The 26,170-nt window shown below is 41.4% G+C and overlaps 1 protein-coding gene across 2 annotated transcripts; it reads left to right on the plus strand.

Moving 5' to 3' along the window:
• Nucleotides 1-1,281: 1,281 nt before the first annotated feature.
• Nucleotides 1,282-20,593, plus strand: STEAP2 (STEAP2 metalloreductase). Of its 2 annotated transcripts, none has more exons than XM_033062146.1 (5): nt 1,282-1,325; nt 7,995-8,516; nt 10,861-11,388; nt 13,012-13,176; nt 19,348-20,593. In XM_033062146.1, the coding sequence occupies exons 2-5, from the start codon at nt 8,025-8,027 to the stop codon at nt 19,630-19,632; spliced, it is 1,470 nt and encodes a 489-aa protein (XP_032918037.1). In that variant the 5' UTR covers nt 1,282-1,325; nt 7,995-8,024; the 3' UTR covers nt 19,633-20,593. The 2 variants fall into 2 exon arrangements, with proteins under 2 accessions (XP_032918037.1, XP_032918043.1); XM_033062152.2 differs by lacking the exon at nt 1,282-1,325 and adding an exon at nt 1,567-1,666.
• The last annotated feature ends 5,577 nt before the right edge of the window (nt 20,594-26,170 follow it).

A 26,170-nucleotide genomic window follows, 5' to 3' on the forward strand; every position in this document is an offset into this window, starting at 1 on the left:
ATTTCAAACAAGAATTTTCAAACTGCAAAACCTCAATAAGGTAGAAACATAAGAACAAGTTAAATCCCTCAAAGTGCCTTGATTTTAATTTTTAAATGTAGTAGATACCAAGTTAGTGGTGTCTGTTCAAAAGCCTGAAAAATGACCATGTCTCAAGAGTTCCCTCATTTATCCCTGAGCCAAAGGCTACAGTCAGACAGGTTTGCACATAGCAAGAGGAGAAACAATTGGAGAAGAAATTAATAGTGTAGGTTAGAAATGACACTGAATGATATCCATGTTTTGTGGATTAGGAATGAAGGACCTGGGTCAGAGCTGGCACACCCTACATAGTGCAGGCTGGAGGACAGAACCTGTGACACTTTCCCATAAAAATGTAGCTAAACCCACAAGCCCAAACAGTTGCTCAAGAAACAGGTAACAAATCATGCATTGTTACTCATATACCTGTGTAAGAAAAAAGCTCCTTACTTGTTAAAAGAATCAACACGGATCTAATTATCATCTCCTGAAGGTCAGAGTCTTCAGTTTAAGACTTAATGCTGCAAAAATAATGTTTAAAAAAATCCTGCAGGAAAGCAATGACAAACATTCCAATTTAGAGCCTTCTTATTAAGGCTTTAATTCAAACAAATTAAGAATTATAAGACTGTGACTGCTCTGATTTTGTGTGATATCATTTTGAGGCACATGACTCAAGTGTCCATTTTCATGCAAATACTTTTCTGGTAACAGGAGTCACATAAAGTAGCATATAAAGAGAATCAGGCATAAATAATGCAGGAAATTGCATTCTGCGTTTTTATTTTGATATATTTGTTGGCTGGAGAAAAAAATATTTGAGCTCTTACTATTGTAACTTTACTGGCTACCGAAAACCAAGCCTGGGATAACGACTTTTGAATCAGTAGCAAAGGAGACTATTATAACAAGAAAATGAAGAGCTGGAATGTCAGTTCTCATCACAGAAAGCACAAATTCAGTTCTGAGTGGTCTGGGTCTGTCAATGGATTCACCTATTTGTTTTGTTCTGTGGAGTCTCTCCTCGTATGAGAGATGCTCCAGATCACTCGATACCTTTGCAGTGTCCCCTGTATACCATCGGCCCCCCGACGGCAAGGACACTCCTGCCGCCTCACGGTCACCTTGTCACGCCCCGAGGTCCCCACGCCCTCCGGAGCCGCCGGGCCGCGCTGGCGGCGGTGGCGGAGCGGCCGCAGGGGCGGTCGCAGCGGCAGCGGAGGCGCCGCCTCCCCGCCCGCCCGGCACTGCGGGCCCGGCTGCGAGGAGCGGCGGCGGCGCGGTGCTCTGGCGGGCGGGCGGAGGTGAGCGGCGCCGGGGCCGGGCGGGACGGGCCCCATCCCCGCCGGGCCCGCGGGGCTCCCCCTGCTGCGCTTCGCGGCCGTCTCCGGGCAGGCTCTGGCGGTGCCGGCGCCCCACAGAGCGGTGCGGCCCGGCCTCGGGCAGCCGCGGGAGCGCTCCGGTACCTGGCGGGGCGGGCGGGCCTGGCAGCGCTGCCCCCGCTCTGCTGCTCTCACGGGCGGTGTTGTCGTTGCAGCTGGAGATGCCGGCCCGGACCAGGGCCCCGCCGAGCTGCTCCGGGCTGGATCTCCGCGCCGCGCTGCCGCCCGGCCTCCCGCCAGCCCCCCGCCTCAGCCCGCGCCCCGTAAGTGCCCGCCCGAGCGGGGCGTCACACCCCGCGGCCCGGCTCGCGCTGCTTGCTCTGCTCCCCCCGGAGCTGTTTCTGCAGGAGCGGCTTTTCACGTGTGTCACCATCTGGCTGACACAGCTCTGCTATGCACTCTTAGCTGGTTGGAGAGCACATGTCAAAGCTATATTAATTTTTATAACTCTGAAATATGTTAATTCATAAAAGAAGGTTGGTTTTGTTGAAATCTGTTCCTGAACAGCCCACCTCAGCAGCTTCTTACCATCTGCTTCCCACTTATTTAATAACTGATTGTACAGTAACTTGATGAAAAATCTGTTCGGGGGCTGAAGTTAGGCTTTGTTTTCCTCAGTGGTTCTCCTTTCATTTAGCAATATGTGCTAGTCTGCCTGACTTGTCACCTCTTTCGTTCTGAAGAAGTCACTTTGGTCACAATTTTGAGCATCTAGGTCTGATTTCGTAAGTGTCTGCTGACTTGAAAATCATTATCTTATCTTTAACTTTATCCTTTACTCCTAACTTACCTTTTCCACTTTGACCTCACTGCCTGTCTCCCTGTAGAAGGAATTTCTTTATATTTAAACAGTTGACTTTTCTGCTGAGGGCTGAAATAAAGAAGGCATTTAACAATTCGCCCTATTTTGTATGAGTTATAACTTGCTCCTTTTCTTCTGAAGTTATAAACCTTGCTTTCTGTCTTTTGTCTTTTTATTGTATTTATGGAACTTTTACTTGTTGCCGTTTATCTTCTTCACTAGTTACAAACTCACTTCTATACCATCCTTGTTCTGATTTTATCCTTACATGACAGCACTGTCTCTTTGTCTTTTTATAGTCCTCCTTAGCCGTGGACACAATTTTTTTTTTTAATCTTGTGTGAGTTTTCAGGTCAGGAAAGATCTCCTGTTGATATACAGTAATTTCACGATTACAAGCCGCACAGACTATAAGCCGCATGTCCGAGTGTTGGCAAACATTTCGTTCTTTGTCCATACACAAGCTGCACCCAATTATAAGCCGCTCTGTCATTTGCAGTGAGGACCCGCGTGCAACAAAGTTGCCGGTTAGTAACAGAATTGCGGGATCGCGGGGTTTACTGGGCTGCTCGGGGCTGCTGATGGGGCCGGGTGGCCCAGTTCAGAGCTACAGCTCGGCGGGGCCGCTCGGGGCCGGCTGCTGCCAACGCCGGGCTCGCTCGCCCCGACCTGCCGCCTGCACTGCTGCCGCTGCGTTTGCTCGACCTCGCCTGGCTCTGCCGGGGTCCCCCATGCTGCTAGTCCCGAGTTCTGCCAGGCTTCCCCACGCTACCGTGCTCCCCCGCGCTCCCCCGCTCTGCTTCCCTGCGCTGCCGGGCGGCCCTGCGCTGCTAGCTCCAGTTCTGCCGGGCTTCCCCACGCTGCTGGCCTGGGCTCTGCCGGCCCCCCCACCCTGCCCCGCGCTGCTGGCCCAGGCTCTGCCAGCCCTGCACTGCGCCGCTGGCCCCGCCTCTACCAGGTTTTTCCACCTCTGCCGGGGCTGGCCGGGCTCCAGCTCGGCTTGGGGATGCCACAGGCTCTCACTTCTGGGTTGGAAACTTTTAGAACATTGTTCATGTATTAGCTGCTCCAGATTACAAGCCGCACTTCCGGGTACGGACCAAAACTTTAGTTAAAATGGTGCGGCTTGTAATCATGAAATTACTGTATATAAGAGTCTTATACACTCTTGCCTCTGAATTGCAGTTGTGCATTTAATATAGTCCTTTTCAGTAACTGCTAGCTCTCTGCTCTTGTACATCTCTTAGATTACAGTAATTTCACGAATACAAGCCGCACCAATTTGACTAAGATTTTGCTCCTAAACCGGAAATGCGGCTAATAATCAGGAGCGGCTAATACAACCTCAGAAGTGCCTGCCAGAGTGCTGAGCCGAGCAGCTGCAAAGTCGGCATTTTGCGATTGTTACAAATCGCTACTCTGTTGCACCGCGGGTGGAGCCTGGCTCCCTGTAGGCAGCACGGGGGGCGGGGAGAGAGGCAGGAGAGCTCTCTTTCCTCCTCTGCCACAGCCCAGGGGAGAGACGGGGGGGGCCCGGCGCCGCCATTGCTGCGGCCCGGGAAGGAGAGGGGGGACCCGGGCCGCCCCTACCGCGGCCCGGGGAGGAGGGGGGAAGCCCGCGCCGCCATTGCTGCGGCCCGGGGAGGGGGGGGGAAGCGCGCGCCGCCATTGCTGCGGCCCGGGGAGGGGGGGGAAGCGCGCGCCGCCATTGCTGCGGCCCGGGGAGGCGGGGGGGAAGCGCGCGCCGCCATTGCTGCGGCCCGGGGAGGGGGGGGGAAGCACGCGCCGCCATTGCTGCGGCCCGGGGAGGGGGGGGAAGCGCGCGCCGCCATTGCTGTGGCCCGGGGAGCCGACGGGAGCCCCGCGCAGCCATTGCCGCGGCTCGGGGAGCCGACGGGGTGCTTTGTCCCCGCCCGCCGCCACCGCGGCAGGAGCGGGGAAACTCCGTCCCTGCCCGCCGCTGGCGCCACGGGCGCGGGAAAGCTCCGTCCCCGCCCGCCGCCACTGCCGTAGGAGCGGGGGAAGCTCCGTCCCTGCCTGCCACCGCGGGGCAGCGCCGACCCGGGGTGACCGAGCCCAGTGGCAGCGGCGGCCGGCCCCGAGCGGCAGCACCGGGCTGGGCCACCTGGCCCCGTCAGCGGCCCCTAGCGGGCCGAGCCTGCACAGCCTTAGCTCAGCCAGTAAACCCCGCCCTCCCGCGGTTCTGTTACTAATTGCACGCGGGTCCTCGCTGCGAACGACAAAGCGGCTTATATTCGGGTGCGGCTTATCTATGGACAAAAACCAAAATGTTTGCCAACACCCAGTGATGCGGCTTATATTCAGTGCGGCTTGTATTCGTGAATTTACTGTACTTAAAAGTCATGTCAGCCTGTTCCCTGAGGGTTTTTTATGAAGTCTGTTAGTTTGAATCTTTTACTCATGGTGTATTTTCCTTAGAACAGGCAGTGAGAAACTTTGGCCAGCAGGCCAAATTCAGCTCACCACAGCAATTCATCGTGTCCAGGTCCTGTGTGTTGACTCTCCCCAGGCTCCTTTGGACTAAAACTGAAAGCAGGCTGCAGCGTGGTTAAATGGTGCTGGTATCCCATTTCTGTATGGTGGTTCCCTTTCAATCTCAAAGTTTTGCAGCACATTCTGGTTACATGGTATGCACTGAAATGGGCTGCTGTAATCACATGGTGAAAGCATACATGTTCTGTCCTATCCAGTTACATCTCTTATCTTGTGATACGTGCTCATTATGTTCCTGAGTGCGAACCCATCCTGATACAGGAAATACTGCTAGTTTGGTCATGTGTTAAATGCATTTTGGGTTGCATGGTAAGGAAAAAGTCAATGCTTTTTTCAGTGCATGCATAAAAATCTTTGTGCTCTGCCTCTGCCATAAGGATTCACTGTTAGAACCTCTTCTTCCAATACTAACTTTGTGGTCACTTTCAAATATTGCTTTCTGTCTTTAACTTCTGAGTCCAGTTTCAATGAGTTTCTACCTTCTAGTCAAAGCTGAAATGAAAAGTGCCCATTCTTCTAGTAGCTTTCTCCAGTTTCTGAAACACAAAGCTGCTTTTGATCATAAGAAGTTGTTCACCGCACATGCTGTGTGTGATACATGAACATAACAGAACAATGAACCAACAGAACAAGAGGACACAGTCTCAAGTTGCATCAAGGGAAAATTATGTTGGATATTAGGAAGAAGTTTTTCACGGAAAGAGGGATAAAGTACTGGAATGGTCTGCCTGGGGAGGTGGTGGAGTCACCATCCCTGGATGTGTTTAAAAAAAGACTGGATGTGGCACTTGGTGCCATGGTCTAGTTGAGGTGTTAGGGCATGGGTTGGACTCTATGATCTTGAAGGTCTTTTCCAACCCAGTCATTCTGTGAATTCTGTAAATAACCAATGGCTGGTTAATGGCTCCCACTGATGATTAATTACCATTACATCCGCTCTTGGATGGTGGCTCAGGAAAAGGTTCTGTGTTGTCTATTGTTGATTGCTCCCAAGACAGCAACTTCATGATTTCTTTTTGCTCCTTCGTAGCCTGCCTCTCCTCATTGCTTCCTTAATTTTCACAATTTATTCCTGTTCTACAATTATATTGGCTTTGCCTGGCAAGACTGGGTAGCAGGCTGGGAAGGAGTGCTGCAGGGTTGGTTTCTGTGAGAAGCTGCAGGACTCTTACCCTGTGATAATGGGGCCAGTGTCAGCTGGGTCTGGGATGGACAATGGCTGGCCAGGGCCCAGCCCATCAGCAATGGTGGCAGCACCTCTCAGATAACAGAGGTAAGAAGAGGAAGTAAAGCAATTGCAGCTGCAGAAGAGAGGATGAGAACATGTGAGAGAAATGACTTACATAGACACCAAGGCCAGCAAAGAAGGAGGAGGTGCCCTAAGCACTTCAGCCTGTGGTGCAGGCCATGGTGAGGCAGCTGCCCCCCTGCAGCCCATGGGATTCATGGTAGAGCGGAGATCCACCTGCAGCCCCTGGGGGAGCCCCACACCAGTCAAGGTGGATGCCTGAGAGGAGGCTGTGACCCCATAGGAAGCCCACACTGGAGCAGGCTCCTGGCATGGACCTCTGGAGAGAGGAGCCCACATTGGAGCAGGTTTCCTGGTAGGACTTGTGACCCCATGGGGACCCACACTGCAGCAGCCTGTTCCTGAAGGATTGTACTCTGTGGAAGGGACCTCACTGGAGGAGTTTGTGAAGAGCTCTGGCCTGTGGGAAGGACTGTCATGTGAGATGTATGTAGAGGACTCTCCTGTGGGAGGAGCCTCATGCTGGTATAGGAGAAGGACTTCTTTCCCTGAGGAGGAAGCAGCAGCAGAAGCAGCATGGGAAGAACTGACTGTAACGTCCATTCCATCTCGTTGTGATGCAGAGCGGGAGGAGGTAGAGAATCAGGAATAAAGCTTAACCAAAGAAATACTTACTGGGGTGAGGGGAAGGTGTTTCTTCAGGATTTCTTTTACTTCTCATTATCCTGCTCTGATTTTGACTGGTAATAAAGTCAGTTAATTTCCCCAGGTAGAGTCTGGTTTGCCTCTGGTGGTAATTGGTGAGTGATCTCTCCCTGTCCTTATCTCGATTCATGAGCCTTTTGTGGTATTTTCTCTCCTCAGCCCAGCTGAGGAGTGGTAGCGCAGCATCTTTTTAGACATCTGGCCTCAAGCCAGGGTCAACCCCCCCAGTGATGCAGAACCCCCTAGGTCATAACTGTGGTTTCATATGAAGACTTCCCTACTGGGGGTTGTTTTGTTGTTTTTTAATGTCTTTGTTAGAGCTTTATTGCAGTTCTGTGAGCAAGGATATAACAGTATTTATTTTATTTTTCTGCAAGCCTTAGCTTCTGTTCTTCAAAACATCCCTTACTACACCAAATTTGAGTCCTGAAATTATCTTCCCTTTAATTATTGCGTGAAATCTGTCTCTTCCTGCCATTAGCTTTTTATGGAAGGCTGTCCCATGTGTTTGTCTCCAGGATTTATCTTACTTGCCTGGATAGAAAATTGTGTTAAGCATATTTGTGACTCATGGCCTTGAATCCTTTACCCTTTGCACCCACAGTTAATCCTTATACATCCATGGCCAGACCAAGCAGTCTGACCTAGAAATGTCATTAGTCATCTCACAACCAGGTCTTGATAAACTTCTTTGATTTTACCATTGGATCCACGTGGGCAGCCCATTTTCCAGGCTGACAGGTGAGTATGTCAGATGGATGTTTGTCATGGTGTCATGACATTTGCTGCTTTGAGACTTTTGCATGTCCTCTTTCATGGCCAGGAGAGGATATAGCAATAATAACCTGCATATACTTTTAATGGAATTCAGCTTCCATGTACTCACTGATCTCAGGCTGATCACAGGCCGGTGCTCTCTACATTTTATTGTTTTCCAATTTTCTTTACATGTTCCTACTCATTATTCTATTGACCATTAGTTTCAGGAATACAGAGTTATACTGTGGGCCAGTATTCCAGGGCAGGGGAAGGTAAGAAATAGAAGACTAAAATACTGTTGTTTACTTGCGTAACTATTATTGAAGTGCTTGAAGTACTTTATGTTTCTTGTTTCTTCTTCTATTGGTGACATATTGTAAGACAAAATTAATTAGCACATACTTGATTAAGGAGAAAATATCATATGAAACTTAGAACCAAAGATTTTGCTTCCAGAGGTGTTAATGGAATTTTTTGGTCTCATAAATTTGTATGATGCTGACTTTTCATTCTGTTTTTTCTTTTTTTCTTTTCTTCTCTTTCCATTTTTTTTCCTCTAAAGAAATCATTGTAGGTTTGGTGTCTTGGAAGTATGGAATCAATCTCAATGATGGGGAGTCCCAAGAACCTCAATGAAACTTTTCTACCAAATGTTGCCAATGGCATCAAGGATGCCAGTAAGGTCACAATTGGCATCATTGGAAGTGGAGACTTTGCTAAGTCATTGACAATCAGACTTATCAGATGTGGGTACCACGTGGTCGTAGGGAGCAGAAACCCTAAACATGCTGCTGACTTCTTTCCCCATGTGGTTGATGTCACTCACCATGAAGATGCAGTAACTAAAACAAACATCATTTTTATAGCCATACACAGAGAACATTACATCTCTTTGTGGGATCTCAAACATTTACTTGCTGGTAAAATTCTGATTGATGTCAGCAATAATACAAGAGTAGACCAATATCCAGACTCCAATGCAGAGTATTTGGCATCGCTTTTTCCCGATTCCCTAATTGTCAAAGGATTCAATGTGATTTCAGCTTGGTCACTGCAGTTAGGACCAAAGGATGCCAGCAGACAGGTAAATGTTTTTATTTGTATTAACTTAACTTACTTGTAAGATGAAAATGACAGGAACTGAATGTAACAGCCAGAACTGATGAGATTTATATTCCCTGACTTAACATGCCTAAAATGTTGGATCTTTAGTTTACATTTAAGTAGCCTATAAAACCTTCAGAGTTTAGTTTATGTAAGAGAAATAAAGTAAGTGGTCCAGTTTTTTCCTGTTGCCTGTTTGTCTTCAAAGATTGCAGAGAAAATGTGAGTACTAGCTTAGAGTAAACAACTGACCTTTCAATGACTACAGATAGAGGGGAAGAGTTGGGTTTTAATGTTTTCTACAGGGAATACATTTTACACTTTATGCAAAGATGTAGACAGTGTTTCCCAGTGTATTTTAGTTGCAGAAAAAATGACGGTCTTGGTCCCAGAGCTCAGGAATCAGCTGTTCTAAAAATGCATGCATTCACTGTAGCAGCAAAGTGATTGAAAGAAATTATCTAGCTTTTAGAGTGCCCCAAAATCATAAATATGAGGAAACAGAAGGAGGCACATATGTTTCTAAGTGATCATTCATTTGATCCAGGGCTGCTTGGGAACATCATGTTCAAATTCCTTCCCAATATGTTCTGCAAATCCATCCTGCATATGTAAAATGCATCTTCATGTTTTTCATGTTTTGCTGAGGTGATGTAAAGGATTTACAGTAATTTCACGATTACAAGCCGCACTGACTATAAGCCGCATCTCCGGGTGTTGGCAAACATTTCGTTCTTTGTCCATACACAAGCTGCACCCAATTATAAGCCTCTCTGTCATTCGCAGTGAGGACTCGCGTGCAACGAAGTTGCCAAATAGTAACAGAATCACGGCATGGCGGGGTTTAGTGGCTTGACTCAGGCCGTGAGGGCTTGGGGCTCCTGATGGGGCCAGGTGGCCCAGCTCAGCGCTGCCGCTCTGCGGGGCTGCTCGGGGCCGGCTGCCACTGCCACTGGGCTCACTCGCCCCGGATGGGCGCTGCCCCGTGGCGGCAGTGGGGCATGGAGCCCTCTGGCACTCACGGCGGCAGGAGGGGAAGGAGCACCCCCACTCCCACAGCAGGCGAGGACGGGAGCCCCCCGCCTTCCCCCCAGGCCGCGGGGATGGCAGCACGGGGCCCCCTGTCTCTCCCCAGGCTGCGTTGCCTGAAGGAGGGAGTCCCCCACCTTCCCTCCCACCCCACGCTGCCAGCACTGAGCCTGCTCCACCCGCCGCGCAACAGAGTAACCAATTTGTAACAATCGCGCAGTCCCAGGTTTTACTGGCAGTTGCTCGATTCGGCACCTCAGTTTGCACATCCGGGGTTGGAAATGTCAGAAAATTATTCACATATTAGCCGCTCCTGAGTGTAAACCGCATTTCCGGGGTGGGAGCAAAATTTTAGTCAAAACAGTGCAGCTTGTAATTGTGAAATTACTGTAAGCCTGTGCAAGCATCCAGTCCTTCACAGATTCATGAAATCTGAAAATTACATAAGAAATAACTAATGTAACATGACTGCTGGAGACTAAATTTAGTTTTCTGGCACTTCAGGTAGATATAAGTGGAATGGAATGGATATAGAATTAGCATAATTTAACTTCACCATACTACTTTTATCCCTTTTCAGAATAGCACTACACTAAAAGAAATTCACTTCAGTCAAAGCAGATCATATGTGCTTCAGTGCAGGTGAAGTATAGGGCAAACTATAGCCCATTGTAAATTTTAACAGAAGCTTGAAGTTCTTTATATCAGGATGCTTCTTTCACTGTATAATCAACTGGCCTTTACAACAAGTTCTTATTTGGCTGCTAGTTTTTGTCTTTTCTGTTAAATGCTCAAATCTGAAATCTCTGGAAATCTGAGTTGTGAAATTAACTTGAAATTGCTACCCATGGAGAGATTACACAGTTCCCTGCCTCTCATTCTGTATATGCTGTAATTGTTTAAAGGTCATCATTCAAGATTCCTGTATTTTTGAGAAATTTTGGATTTTCTGAAATGCTTTTAGATGTTACTTCAACTCTGTAGACATTTCAGTATAACAGATTTCCGTGTACAGATTACCGAGACATCCCCCATTATTAAATCCAAGAAAAAACCAATTTTGTTTTGATTACTCTGTTGATAAATCAGTGTGCAAATTTGCACTTTGGCTAGATTCTTATGAGATTTCATTGTCATATTGGTGATATAAACTGGGATAAAGCATTCATTTTTAGAGGTTGTGTTGAAGTTCTGATTTGGAAGCCCTTAAGGTTTTTGATGGGTTTTGATGGTTTTTTGTTTACCTTTCACGCTCTTTCTCTTACTACAGATAATTCCCTTGACTTTCCCCACAGGTCTATATATGCAGTAACAATGTTCAGGCTCGCCATCAAGTTATTGAGCTTGCCCGTAAGCTCAGTTTCATTCCTATTGATTTGGGAGCATTGTCATCTTCAAGGGAGATTGAAAACCTGCCTCTGCGACTGTTCACCCTGTGGAAGGGGCCTGTAGTGATTGCCATTAGCCTGGCAACATTTTTCTTCATCTATTCCTTTGTCAGAGATGTCATCCATCCGTATATGAGAAACCAGCAGAGTGACTTTTACAAGATTCCCATTGAGATTGTGAACAAGACTCTGCCAATTGTTGCTATCACTTTGCTTTCTCTGGTATATTTATCAGGACTTATTGCAGCTGCTTATCAGCTCTACTATGGCACTAAGTATCGGCGATTTCCTCCTTGGCTGGACAACTGGCTCCAGTGTCGGAAGCAGCTTGGGCTGCTCAGTTTTTTCTTTGCAGCAGTGCACGTGGTGTACAGCCTGTGCTTGCCTATGAGGAGATCGGAGCGGTACTTGTTCCTCAACATGGCCTATCAACAGGTAAGACAGTCTTTGGTTCAGTAAGCCAAAAACACCTTGGCTGGGTGCAGATGGCTCCTGAATACAATAATTGGGTTTTTCTTGATCTGTTCTGCTGCTTTTGGCACTACTTTTGGGTTATCTTATGCACAGGTGGTGCCAAATAAGGAGACTAAAATAAATATATGTGCATTTTGCTCACCTTGTGGGTCAATCTGCAGTCAAGTTTGTGTGATAGGGGGAATCAAGGACATGTCTTAGTGAAATTCCTGATAGCAATATACACAAGAAGAATGTAGGATAGACAGGATAAGAGCAACAGCAGGAAAATTCTGAAGTATGTTCCTTTCTATGTATACTTAACACATGGGGGAAGTATATATGTCGTAAGTGCATTTACAAATATGAAAAGTACAAGGGCAGATACTGTAATCATGCTTACAGATATTTCTATGTTCCAAAAAGAAAAAAAAAAGAAGATGCTGATATTTTGTAACATTTTGGACCAATGCTAAAAATACTTTATTCTTTTAAAATTCTCTGGACATCATCTATTGCAGGCAATAGAAATTGACTCATATTTTCCAGGAACAATTGATCTTGCATAACCCTGAAACATTCTCCAACAAATCTGTCATCCTTCAGAAGAGGGTCTGATGCTGCTGTCTGTCAGTGATACAGCTTATTGTAACCTTTAAAGTGGCAGAAAAGCAGCATTGCCAGAAAAACAGCATTGCCATTCACCACATAAAACCTGTAGAAAAGAGAGATGTGATAGAACAGAAAGAAAATAGCAAGTAAGGAAATAAATGTAACAAATTAACAGGGAGTGTCACAAACTCTAAAGAGCTATCATCAAAAACTGAATTTAAGAGAAAGACAGGAAGGGCAAAACTATAATAGGCAGCAAGAAACCATAATTCACCCTTAAAATTAGTAATACTAAAGGATTCACTGGTATTTTTACTAAGAAGTTACATTTTAATGATACTATATAACATTCACTTGCTAGTATTTTTGGTGCACCTTCTTCAAGACATGTCCTATTGCAATCGTTAACCTGGAAGTGGAAAAAATAATTGAATGTCTATGTTTCTTAGTTGTTAAGGTCCTGAATTGTTTATTTTTTCTGGTAAAGCTTTCCAGTGAGAACCATCTTGGAAAAAGCTGATGTCAACAGTGAAAGAGAGAAACAAGCTTGGATTCAGCACAGAAAAGCTGAAGGAAATGATGCTACACTATTTCTAAATGTAACAAACTAGAAATAAATTGCAGGTTTATCCAATTTATGTTGCAGAATTTAAGTTTGCAGAGTCTAAAGAACACAGCTCCTTTTCTACAGTGTATAAGAATGTGCAGTATTACCCAATTTTATAACAGTATGTTGTAAATGGTATATAATGTTACATTTTCTTTTAGCGTGTAATCTAAATTTCCATGTTTAGCATATTTTTAATCTAGCAAGAGCCAATACCAACAGTAAGGAAATACTTGTTTTTCTCCAAGGCATGAGGAAACCTCTGAAATATTTGACCCCATTTTATAGTTGTCCTGTGTCTGTGAATTTTAAGTCAGCAAAATAACTTCTGTTAATATTTTTAATATTCTTTAGAATAAAGTTCTTCCTTTCTGCTCTTTCATCAGGTTCATGCAAATATTGAAAATTCTTGGAATGAGGAAGAAGTGTGGCGAATTGAAATGTATATCTCCTTTGGAATAATGAGTCTTGGACTGCTTTCTTTGCTGGCAGTAACTTCCATCCCTTCAGTAAACAGTGCCTTAAACTGGAGGGAGTTCAGTTTTATTCAGGTGTGTTACTTTTTTAATAAGGGGGTTTTGGTGTTAACAAGAATTCCTTTGATCATGATCAAGATCATAAACAAAAGGTCGTTGCAATGTGGCAAAGAGCCTTTTTCCCCTCTGTCTCTGGTAATTCAATAAAAACAATTACTTAGCAAATATGTCACCATGAAGGCACATTAAGCATTTCATGGGTGTTAGAACTGGACTTTTCATTTTATACTTCTTGATCTTGAAGAACCAACAAGTGAAGACCAAATGTTCACTAATCTCTTCCTTTTCTGTTCTTAGAATTTCTTGCTAAATTCAAATCAGATCAATTTGGACAAACCTGCTAAATGCAGTGATACTGATCAGATACTTGTATGGGTAGATGCACACAGCTATAAGCATTGAAGACTTAATTTGCCCTGCAGGATTTTTATTGCACAGCCCTCTGACAGCCATGGTGCCATTGATTAAGTTTTACTTCTGTCCACTGTGGGACTTGACACAGCTCTCAACTGCATTATTCCCATTAGCTGAAAATACCCACTAGTAAAACATGAATCTTTGTTTATTAAAATCAGAAGCTTTTGGAAGCCCTGGCACACACTGCCTTCCTTGGGTAAATACCTAGAGCATGCAAATCTAACCAGCATCAAATGCTGAGCAATATGGGCTTTAATAAACAGCTCAATGCTTACTCCTGCACATAATTGCCAGTAGTTTTGGGTAGCAGTCAGGTATAAGAAATTTTACTAAGATTCAGTTGGGTGAAAATTCCTAAGTGTGCACAGTTTTTGAGTTTGTTATGTTTTGTTTTCTGACTTTGGCTTTAGTACTGTAGTATTAGCTCAGTCTTTTCTGATTAACAATTTTTTCAGCTTAACCTAATAATATTGCCTAATTCTGAGTCCAGTTCACTTCAGAACATGGGCACTGACTTTAAAGTTCAGAGCTTGGGTTGTGCTTCATAATTTGCAGACATATTAAAGAGAGTGGTAGGGAACACTTAAACGACTGTAGTTGTTTAAGGTCTGCAATGTCTTCCCTTCCCTTATGATTTCAATTACTGGAAAACTATAGGTAGACCTACAGAAAGTTTGCTGAAAAGTTTTTCAGCTTGGAATTACCCTGACAGAACTGTTCATTCTTGTCATGGTCATGACTTTGAGCCTTCAGAGAGACTAAATACTCCAGTGTATTGTTACATCTCTGCCATTTGGAGTTCTCTGTGTGGGGACAATAGTACTGGTGTTGGGTGATAAAAAACAATAGTGCAAAAGGGAAAAATATGAATTCACTTGTGAGTAAAATGATGCCTTTATCCAGTAATAACTTCCAGACACAAACACAGCATTTTTCCTTACTCATATTTCCAAATCTCAGGCTTCTATGACCGAGTCTAAACCCACAATAATCACAATGATGTATCTACAACAGCATATTTATTGCAGTTATTTCCATTGTAAATTAAGTCAAAATAGTTACAAATTTAAATAATTGCAAACTTGAATGACCCATCTGTCAGTATTTTGAGAAATTTGTTTGGGAGTAAGTTGTTTGCTCTGGATGTATATTACAGTTCATACTGCATCATGGGCAGAAGATAACTGGTATTGAACTATGATCATTTGCAAATCTTAATCACAAAAGTATTGAACTACTAAAAATTTCCTTAAAGTAAATGAGTATTTACTTTGTCATTAATTCTCAGAATGTAAGTTATTCTTCATTTAATTACCTGTTAAAAAAATTCTCCTTGCTTTTTTCCATCAGAAAACAGTCTTTCAGTGATTGCTTACTAGAGTAAAAGGAGTCTGTATTTCTGTGTAAGTTTCACTGCCCCTGGTATGCAAGGAGAACAGATAAAACATTGTAATATTTCCTCTCTTTTATATTTTTCTTCTACTGAAGTGCAGTGCAATGAAGGAAAATTGAACTTAAATTTCTCAATCTTCTCTAAGTCAGGGGGACAAACAACAGAAGTACTAACCTATTACTAACCATTGCTGCTTTTCTTTCAGCTGGGAAAAGCAGTATGTCTAGCTTTAGTAGTGAATCTCAGATGATTTACCACAACAGCTGCTGAACTTGTTTCACATCTGGCAAATGAAGAATCAGTCAGTCAGCACACTCAGACAATGCCCCAGCTCAGCACTTCCCACTGAGAATAACACATTCATGCTTGCTCATCTTAGTAAATGCAGTTTCATCAAAATAAGGGACTGGCCTCTTCTAATTAGTTTTACCACTAGAACATACTCATTCTTGAGTCCTACTAGCAAAATCTGAGTTTATTAAAATGTGCAGTATAGACTAGCCTTGTTCCAGCAGAACAAGCCCTAAGCAGCGTCTTCCCAACCTACAGCAGTTCAAACAGCCTTTGAACACAGTCTTCCTAATACTCCAAAGAAACATGAGTTGTCAATACTTTTGCACAGAAGTTATTGCTGTCTTTGATATACCAAATTATTTTGGAGATGTCTCCATCTGACCTAGCCTGGTTTCAAACACAGGTGTCAGCAGCCCCGAATTTCCAGCCTGCTTCATCAAGAGAAAACAGATTTGAGAGGACAAGCAGTGCAGGCTCCACTCCTTCACTCATAGTATCCATATGAGCAAAGTGAGATTTGAGAAGGTTTAATAGTGCAAAAGGAAATTTGCTGTGTCAGTCCTATAAGGAGCTGAGAGACCAGCAGAAAACAGTACAGAGCTGACCACTGTACAAAACAAAGGTCTGATTACTTCATCGTGATTTGGAGAGAAACACTCATAGCATCCATGTAGAGGAACCACAGAATGAGACAGTGATGAAGAGTTTTCTCAGTAGGAGATCCTAGATAATTGAAACTTAGTGTGAAACTTTGCAGTCACCTTAATGTAACCCAGAGCTGAAGTTTACTGAGAAAAGCAGCAGGGAAGAAAGCTGAGGCTGATAAACTAGTGCATTGGTTTTCTTAAATGCCACTTCAGCATTCTTTTTCCCATCTAAATATATTTGGATAAGGAGCAAAGGAAGACATGGGCAAGAAATACAAAAGAATTCGTATTTTGTCTGAGCAGGCAGAATAAGCAGCTTAAACCAACAACTGTAAACAGAAAAAAAGATATTTATTGAAACCAGTCCTTGAGTGTTCACATAAAATGCAAGGAGATGGAGAATGTTGTCTCCAAGCTATGCTACACTGGGTCCTTCAGTCTAGTGAGGAAAGTTAAACTGTAAATATATAATGTAAACATAAATGATTGCTGCTTTTGTTTTCCAGTCCAAGACTTCAAGTCCAAAACCCATCATTTAAAGTGCCTATGGACAAAGCAGACTGGTTTTGAAAGCTAAACTTCATGGTTTTTAGCAAAAGATAACACAAATCTGCCATTTGAGTGGTAGGAAGCTGAGTTTTTTGTAGATATTCCTTTTCTCTGCTAACACAATCCTAAAGTTTTTTTGAAGCAGTGTGAGTAAAGTATTTCTCATGCATACAATCTGAGGAAGGGCTCCCCTACCTTGGTTCTCCCACAAGAACAGGATACCTTTTCCCCAGAGTAAAGAAGACTGAGGCCTGAGTATTTAGCAAGTTTATGGGTAAGATTCCAGTCAGAAGTTACTACAAACAGTTTTTAAGCTTAGCAATAGCCTGTTACACAGAGAATCTAAGTAGATCTTGCATAAATGTAGAGTTTCAAAAATACCTTTTGTATATATAAATTGCTTGGAACTACTTGACCATTGTGAATGTAGAAATTACTGAAGCAGATTTGCCCCATAGCATGTTTTTGTCTCTAAATATGTACATCTTGCTGGTAACATTTTAAGAGTTTTTCTCTTTCATCTTTCCCACTCCTCTAACTTTTATTGGTTCCTTTCTCAAACAATTCCAGTTTGTCCAGTTTATCAGTAGCCTTGGCTGGGAATCTCCCGTATTGGCTAAAAGCTGACTTTGATCAGGAAGGAAAAGAAACTAAACAGGGAGGACTTAGAGAAAAGCTACAAGATTTGGGAGTCCATAAGAAATGTGCTAATCTATTACTCAGCTTTCAGGAAACACAGTATTGTGGCAGATAAGGAAGCAAAGCAGCCAAAGATATTCTTCCATTTTACTCAGCAGCCATCCTAGAACCCAGGCAGAGGGTTGCCAAGAATTACAACTGATATTCTGCTCACTGCACTGTTCAATGTGAATTTACCAGTGAAGAAACAGTATTGCTTCTTGCTGCTTTCAGAAGTCTCTGCTCTTAAAGGAATTATCATTTGGAGCCTGGTAATGATAATTAAGGGCCCAGTTGAAGAACGTAGCATTGGCAGCTGACAGAAGCTATAGCAATGTCTTTGTTAGTTTTTTAGAGGTGTGGTTGAAATTGTGCAGTACACACTAGCAGATGCTCACCAACACTTCAGAGAAGCGTATGGCAACTCTTCACAGGGAAAAAAACCAAAACTTTATACGAGTGTATCATATATTTTTCTTGTCCTTTTGTTGTTAGTTTAAAATATGCTGATGTACTTCTCAGTTTCCATTTTGACCATTAGATAGAAAGACATTTATAGATGTCTCAAAAGTATAGCTTACAAATGGAATTAAAATAAGCATTAAAATAAAAATAATTGGAAATTACTGTATAATATTTCCCTTCTGTTTCTTTTTTCAAGAATTGTTGTATTTCTCATCAGTAGTCCTGATGAATAAATGAGGGATATGATTCATTTGTGCCCTTCTTCATACAGTCAGTGATAAAACAATGAATTCAGGACAGTCATACAAAAATGTGCAGTAACATATTAAAACATCAGGTTTCATTGTATTGTTTGTTGTCCAAATTTCTTATCAGAAGTTCCGTTCAGATAGCACATATGCCATTTTCATATCCTCAAGTGTTTGTCTAAGTGTTCTGTTTACTATGGGATATTTTGGGAGCAAATCGTTTTTTTAAGAAAAAGTATGCAGCATATCTAAAGATCAAAAATATGGCCCTGAAACTATTAGCAAAAAAGTCAAAAAACAGGGTGCCAGTCCCAAGAAATTAACAGAAATATTTTCCTTTTATACCATTATACCCATGAATCCTTGCAAATAGCATTAGCTCAGACATTCTTCTTGCCTTAGAAACTGCTTAATCTTGAAGTAGAAGGAATTAATTCTTTCACTAACTATTACAGACCCTTAGGCTGCATTTTTCTTTGCTTGTCTGTTTGCTGAAATTAGACCATACCTTGGTAGCAAGTTATCTTTCTTAATGCTCATTCTCTGTTTCAATGATTTTCTACGAATTTTTCCCAGCCAAGTTAGTAATTAAATTAGCTTAGGCTAGAAAGAGTTTTTCTTCATTTGATCACCACCAGAAGTCAAAGCATGGTAGTCTTCTTTTATCATGGTTTGGGAAAGTTAAGGTGGATGCATTGTCAAATCTGCAAAGCAGTACAGCTACAGGTTCCTTAAACGAGCAGATTCACAAAACTGGAGAGTGACCCCTATTATCACCACCTTCTGTGGCAAGCTCTAGATTTTTGTGCTGTGTGAACCCTCTCTTTCACCTTTTATTCAGCACTGCCTGTTTGTGGTAAACTGCGCCATTGCATTGTGCTGTTATGCCTGAGCCCTGCAGTTCAGATATTCCCATTAAACAGTGAGCAACAACTGATGCAGAAGGTAAAGGGTGGTTTATGCTGACATCAGACAAGTGGATGTAGGCCTTTGTGAGCCAGAAGTAAGCTGCACATCTCAGAGTGATAAAAGAGTGATGCAAGTTTAGGACCAAATCTCTTCCAATAGAATTGCATTGTTCCCTAATAAGGAATCTTGGAAGTGATCTATCCTCATAGTTAAGAAATAGGAAACTCAATTTCCAATCACAATGGTTGTTGTTCTAGTAACTACACTGGAATTGTTCCTTATTGGCATACCTATCCTGAAGCTGACTTCCATTACTTAGAATTTGAGTAGACATCATTTCAGCTTTGACTAAGGCCTGTAGATGTTAGTTGAGATACTCTGTAAATCAGTGCTCAGTTGAGTGTGTAAATTTCAGAATGTGAACTTAAAACCATATATTGCTAACTTAATGTAGTAAATAGGTAAGAGATTTTAACATGATGTCTAATAGAAATGTTAAAATAATGCAAATAATGTATTAGGGCTGTTGGGTGAAGGACCAAGTGCTATTATATCTCTTTTTTCCCCGTTTTCTCTTTCTTCACAGTCTACACTTGGATACATTGCTCTGCTTATAAGTACTTTCCATGTACTGATTTATGGATGGAAGAGAGCTTTTGAAGAAGAGTATTACAGATTTTATACACCACCAAATTTTGTTCTTGCCCTTGTTCTGCCTTCTGTTGTAATCCTTGGTAAGGTCGTGTTACTTTTGCCATGTGTAAGTAGGAAACTGAGGAGAATTCGAAGAGGATGGGAGAAAAGCCATGTCATAGAAGAAGTAAGTGGGTCTGTTCCGCATCTCTCCCCAGAAAGGATAACTGTAATGTGATGACATTTGTTAACACTGTTGCACATGTTTGGGCTTTGGTTTTTTGTCATAAACCTGCATTTTTAGGAGTTTAGTTAAGCAGGAGTCCTTGTAAAGTCTCTTGCTTGACATATAGTGCAAGCTTTTACCAAAACTATGAGAAGTTTATAACTGGAAGACTACTACTTCTGATAACTACAAAAATATTTTTGTTTTTGATTACAGAAGGCAAATGATTATGAAATAAAAAAAAAATTTAATGTTCCTTTGCACAGTTATATCACAATAGTATTTTATTAGAACCAGGCTTTACAGATTTTTTTTTTAATTAGAGCGTATGTGTCAGAGTGCTGTTTATTAATATGACATTTTCTGGGCAGTGTTTCTTCTATTAAAACCACATTTCTGGGTTAATGAGTTCAGAATGTAAAGCAAATTATTTAGGAAAAAACAGAGTTTGAAACAAATTAATTTGTAAAGATCACAGAATCACAGAATGGTTTGATTTGGAAGGGGCCTTAAAAAGTAAGTTCCAACACCCTTCTCATGGACCTTCACAATTTTCACTAGACCAAGTTGCTCAAAGCCCCATTCAGCCTGGCCTTGCACACTTCCAGGAATGGGCAACCTGTTGCAGTGCCTCACCACCCACACAGTAAAGAATTTCCTCCTAATACCCAATCTAAACCTACTCTCATTCAGTTTATAGCTATTCCCCCTTGTCACTACATGCCATTGCCCTCTCCAGCTCTCTTGTAGGGTCCCTTCAGGTAATGGAAAGCTCCAATGAGGTCACCCCTAAGGCATCCCTTCCAGGCTGCACAAACCCAAATGTCTCCACCTTTCCTCACAGGAGAGGTTCCCCAGCCTCTGACCATTTCAGTGGCCCTGCTCTGAATTTGCTCTAAAAGGTCCATGTCCTTCCTGAGCTGGTACCCCAGAGCTGGGTGCTGTGTTCCAGGTGGGGTCTGTCACCAGAGCAGAGCAGAGAGGCAAAACCTCCCTGCCCTGCTGCCCACACTGCTTTTGGTGCAGCCCAGGACACGTTTGGCTCTCTGGGCTGTGAGTGCCTGGGTGTACTGGGGGTTAACCCAGTGTGAGTGTGGGTACTGGGGGTTAACCCAGCCCAGGTGTAACACCTTGCACTTGGTCAAGTGTATTTTACATGTACAATACCTTCATTTGTGTGTGGTTTTACACCATTCCATGATTTGAATATGCAAACCCAGTTACAATACCTTCATTTGTGTGTGGTTTTACACCATTCCATGATTTGAATATGCAAACCCAGTTTCAGTTATGGTGTGATTGTACATCTTGTTAGCAGAGGGTATTGAACTAGTACTGTCTTTTTTTCGAAGTATTATGTAGGATTTTAGAACTTTGGCATCTCTTTATTTCCGTACATCATATAATAAAGATTCAAAATCATGCTATACATTTATAGACAGATATGTGTGTAACCTAGTTTATGATTTTTCAATGATTTTGAAATATGAGGAAATATTTTAAAACAAAAAAGAAAAGCTGAGAATTCAGCAACAATAAAAAATACATTTTCACTGTGAAACTTCAATATATTGGAAGCATCACAATACTCATGTTCTGTATGTGTCTACACTGGAGCTTCAGTTATTATATATGAATTACCCAGAATGTGTCTTAAATTCTTAGTATCTTTTTGTGCAAATCCAATCTTCTATTTTTATATAAAGGTCTAACTTTTACAAGTGTCTCTGGGATATGCCTGAAGTTTTGAGAAGCCAAATTATATTTCTTATACTTAAAAATCTCCAAACTTTGACATTTGCATTTCCTGTTGGATTCTAATTAATCTTCACAATTACACATTACTACTGCTGTGTCAGTAGCAATTACTCTTCTCTAACAAAACCAAACTCAACTCATACCTTTAGGCTGCTACTGCCTAATTAGCAAAACTTCTTTTTCAGATTGTGTATTTGGTCCTAATTTTCTTGTATTAAATTATATTTTTCTTATCTACATTTGCACTGTTTAAAAATCTCTGATTTTCTTAGCTGAACCTTCTCGTATTATTTATTACTTTGTCAGAATTTGTTCAATGATGCATCAGAAATATACAGAATTAAGCTTGAATTTATCCTTAAACATCACTGGTCCTATATATCTCATTATCTCTTCTTGGAATGAAACAAATAGCTTTACAGAAAAAGAAAATTCTAGAATCAAACTCTGCCCCCAGTTATGCCAGACTAAGCCTAAAGAATTCACGTTAGTTGTTTTTAATTTCAAATTCAAAATATTTACAATTTTATTTTTATTCTAGTATTCAAATTCTCCAAACTTACACATCAAGCCTGTGTATATTCTGGATTTACAGAAGGTTTACAAAAGGAGAAACAGTTAAACTTCCTTTCATTTTAAGCATGTTCAAATCTAGCGATGAAAAATTAAATACTTGCATGATGATTTTTTCAGAATTAAAGCATTTTTATGTCTTTAGACATGTTTTGTATTGAATGAGAGGCCAATGGATTCTTCTTGAAAATGGAGGTTTGTGAATACATTTTTTGAAAAAAACAACTGTTATGTGTGTCAACATATATTTGATACCTTTTTTTTAGTTCAGAAATTTTCAATTTCAAGTAGTTGGAAATCTCAGATTTATCCTTCTTTTTAAGCCTTGGTGATGGAGCCAATTGGAAGGAAAGTAATTAATTTTATTTCAACCTGTTGGCAAAAATAAATTATAATAACAGGTGTAATTGGTCAGGCTAAGGTCTTTGAGATTTATCTCCAATAGCTGACAAGTGGCAGATGTTTCCAAAAAGAAAGTAGATGTCCAGTGACTTTTTTTTCCTAACATGACTTCTCAGCCTCTTGGAAATCAGTAATTTTGGATTTATTTGAGACAGGTGCTGCATCTGGATTACTGTATTTAGTAGCTACATTCTCCAAAAATTTATCAAGCATTTTAGAAATTTGAAACTTTCCTATTTTTTAACACAAAAATAAAGAAGAAAAAAAAAGGCTCAATAAATCGATCAAATAAAGTTTTAAAATATTTGCATTCTTTCTTTTTTCCAAAGCCAAATAAGTTTGTTTCAGGGTATTTTTAAAATTGTTCCTCCTATATGCAGCTATTTCAGTGATACTGGTGGTGTTACACAAGTACAATAGTTTTTATCAAACATTCTAGATATTAAGTGAAAACCCTGTTGTTCTTGGAGACAGACAGGAGCCTAAACTCTAGTGCAAATGAGATTTTCACATAAAAATGAAGAACAAGTAGCAATGACAACTTCTAACTTAATTTTGTCTGTAACTGCATTCCAGAAGGTTTCTTAAAAGGCTTGCAGAATTGAATGTCCTGGACTGTTTCCTATTTCATTGTTACAGAGTGAAACCACACAAGACTGAAGCATTGTGCTTCAAAAAACAAAATTAACTTTAAAAATCTTAGCACATGTCAAATCTTGGAGAATTTTAATGGGATAAATACCACTCTATATTCTACCCCAGTCTTGCACATGAAACTTGATTAAAATCACTAGAATTGGCTGGTATAACTGGGAGTAGAATTTCATATCTCTGAACAGGTTTAGGTAGAAAATATTACCGTTGACAATCTGACTACATTTAAAAATTAAATATGCTGCTATTATTTTGCAGTAATTTCAAATTTCTGTAGAATATGTAATTAACATTAATGTTACCTACAATTATTTAATTGTTTTTATGCAATAGTGATAAAGTTGCAGAACTATGATATTGTACTAACTGAAAATTACTGTCAAAGTCCTTAGATATTGTACTGTAAAGCATCCACTGACAGTATATACAGAAATGTGTTGGCCCTCTTTCCTATGCAAAAAGTTACTTTGTCATTAAATTTCTTCAGCAGTGATTAAACTGCTCAGTTTTAAACTGCCAAAGATGTCTGGAGAGAATAATGATGAGTCATTCCTATTTTCAAACTGTGTGTAGAAAATTAAAAATATATTTTAATTTTATATGTTAATTGAAAGGTTGAAATGTTCAAGTGTTAATAAATAGACAATATTTTTAGATCAACTATATGAAGGCATTTTGTGAAATATTTGTGCTGCAAAAATGACATGGTTTCCCATTAGGCCATGTATTTACTTCTAACTGGAATAGCATGACTTGTGATTTAGTATTTTGTAGTGTTCTTTAAGGACCAATTCACTCTAACAAGACACTGTTAAGCCTCAAGGTAAACGATGCTCATGCATTTAGCACACTTTATATCCAGCATATGTTTAGTCCCACAAGGGATCTTTATTCATATGACCAAACACATTGATTTCTATAGAACTCACCATAGGACTTCTCATTGGAAAAATACCTGAGGCTAATTGTTTTGTTTAGATTGCCTAAATAGAAACAACTAAAATCGTTTAGACATCTTAGTTACTTAGGAGAATAAGTACATATTTTGAGGAATAGCCTGCTATAAAATATTTTTGTGTAGCTTTATATAAATTGCTTAACTGCCTAATGAAAATAAGTAATCAAATAAGCCTAATTTCTCTTAATTATTGTACAGTTTAAAAAAATAGTGCTTAATATGTGATACAGAATTGTACACATATTATAAAATTGAGACCTCTATGTATTTAGCAACAGGTTATTTGTTTTCCATGGATATTAAACTATTGTTTCTTAACATTGTCTAAAATGAGTTCTATTACAGGTTCCATGTGTCTTTAATTTTCTCTTAGAATTCTGTTAATTGTGGCAACTATGTACAAGTTAATTAAGTGCACATGTTCTTGAATTTTTTACAGTTTTTGAGTTATTTAGATACTAATTATTTTGTAATTGTTTTGCAAGTTCTTCTGCTTATGGTAATGGTTACTGTGAATTGGTGCCATATTTAATTTTTTGTTCCAACATTGTGAATGATATGATGTGCCAAGTATATTCATATTTTTATTTGCCATTAATTGCCTATAAAATAGTGTGTCTTTATATTTGTGTCTGTATGGTATTAGCTGCCCAACCAGCATTACAGGAAATAGTTAATTAATATAAGGCAATGAGTTCCCAAGTGGCAATAAATTTCACAGGTATGAATATAATTAGGAAACAGCTTTCCTCAGAAAGTTAGATATATCAGGTGCATAAAAATTAGATGGATTCAGTTTTTCAGTGTAATATTTTCACATATGCAGTGGTAATGAATACATATGCACAGGTCCTTGTAGACAGTGCATCTCCTAATACACAAGGTTTTGATTTCTTAGCTGTTTATCCTGTAGTATTTTCTATCAATGAAATGAATAATGTTGCAGTACTGATATTGTATCACCATATGATACTGCTTGAATTAATTAGATTACAGCCTTTAAAATAAGTGACACATTTAACTGACTTGAACAATGATCTGTCATTATATATTGTTTGTTATACCTTGCTGGCAGTGTCTTACAGTGAGCATTATATGTCTCCCATGTGTAATATTCTTTTTGTAGTTGTTTGTCAAACTGTTTGTGCTGTCTCTCTGAACAGGGCTATTATAAATTATTAGTAGTGCTCTTATCTATTTTTCCATAGACTATGTTTTACACAAAAATCAATAAAAAATCAATGTAAGGTATTTTGCTTTTTCTTCTGTGCTTATGCAGAATAAATTTTAGCTTGTGTTTCTTTCTAATACATGGGTGCTCTGATCAACATTTTGTCTGAGAGATAAAACTTGAATCTGAGTTCATAAAAATATTCTAAGGGTAATTTATTTCTTTTTCAATGTCTGGATAACAGCTTTTTCACACAGACACACTGACTAGCTATATCCCTTATCCTACCCTAAGACATTCTTCATGCTTTCAGAACATGAGTGAACACTACAGTACTATCAGCATATATTCAGTCCACTTTTCATTCAACAAAAAGTTTAGCCATGATGAGATTGCGAGGCACCAGTATGTTTGCCAAGTGTCCTGCCCATGTGTATGAAATAGAATTATAGTAATTTCACGATTATAAGCTGCACCATTTTGACTAAAATTTTGATCCCAACCCGGAAATGCGGCTTACACTCAGGAGCGGCCAATATATGAACAAAATTCTGAAATTTCCCAGCCCGGAAGTGCAAGCCAAGGTGCCGAGTTGAGCACCTGCCAGCAAAACCCGGGATTGCACGACTGTTACAAATTGGTTACTCTGTTGCTTGGCGGATGGGGGCGGGCTCAGTGCCGGCAGTGTGGGGGGGAGGCAGGGAGCTCCCTCCTGCCAGCAAACGCGGCGGGGGGCTCCATGCCTCCCTCCCGCCGTGGGTGCGAGTGGGCTCCGTCCCTGCCTCCCGTCGCCGGCGCAGCTGCGGGCAGGCTCCCACTAGCACCATGGGGCAGCGCTGGGCCAGAGCGAGCGAGCCTGGCGGCAGCAGCAGCAGCCAGCCCCGAGTGGCCCCACTGAGCAGCAGCGCCGAGCTGGGCCACCCGGCCCCATTGGCAGCCCCAAGCGGGCTGAGCCCGCCCGGCCCCGCTGCGAATGAGAGAGTGCGGCTTATAATCAGGTGCGGCTTATATATGTACAAAGACAAATGTTGCCG

The sequence above is a fragment of the Catharus ustulatus genome, chromosome 1 (assembly GCF_009819885.2).
Source record: "Catharus ustulatus isolate bCatUst1 chromosome 1, bCatUst1.pri.v2, whole genome shotgun sequence".
NCBI classification, from domain to species: domain Eukaryota; kingdom Metazoa; phylum Chordata; class Aves; order Passeriformes; family Turdidae; genus Catharus; species Catharus ustulatus.

Coding starts and splice junctions, on each gene's coding strand:
- STEAP2 (XM_033062146.1), top strand. CDS start 8,025: ATGGAATCAATCTCAATGATGGGGAGTCCCAAGAACCTCAATGAAACT. Junction 8,517..10,860: donor CAAAGGATGCCAGCAGACAG/GTAAATGTTTTT, acceptor CTTTCCCCACAG/GTCTATATATGCAGTAACAA. Junction 13,177..19,347: donor GGGAGTTCAGTTTTATTCAG/GTGTGTTACTTT, acceptor CTTTCTTCACAG/TCTACACTTGGATACATTGC.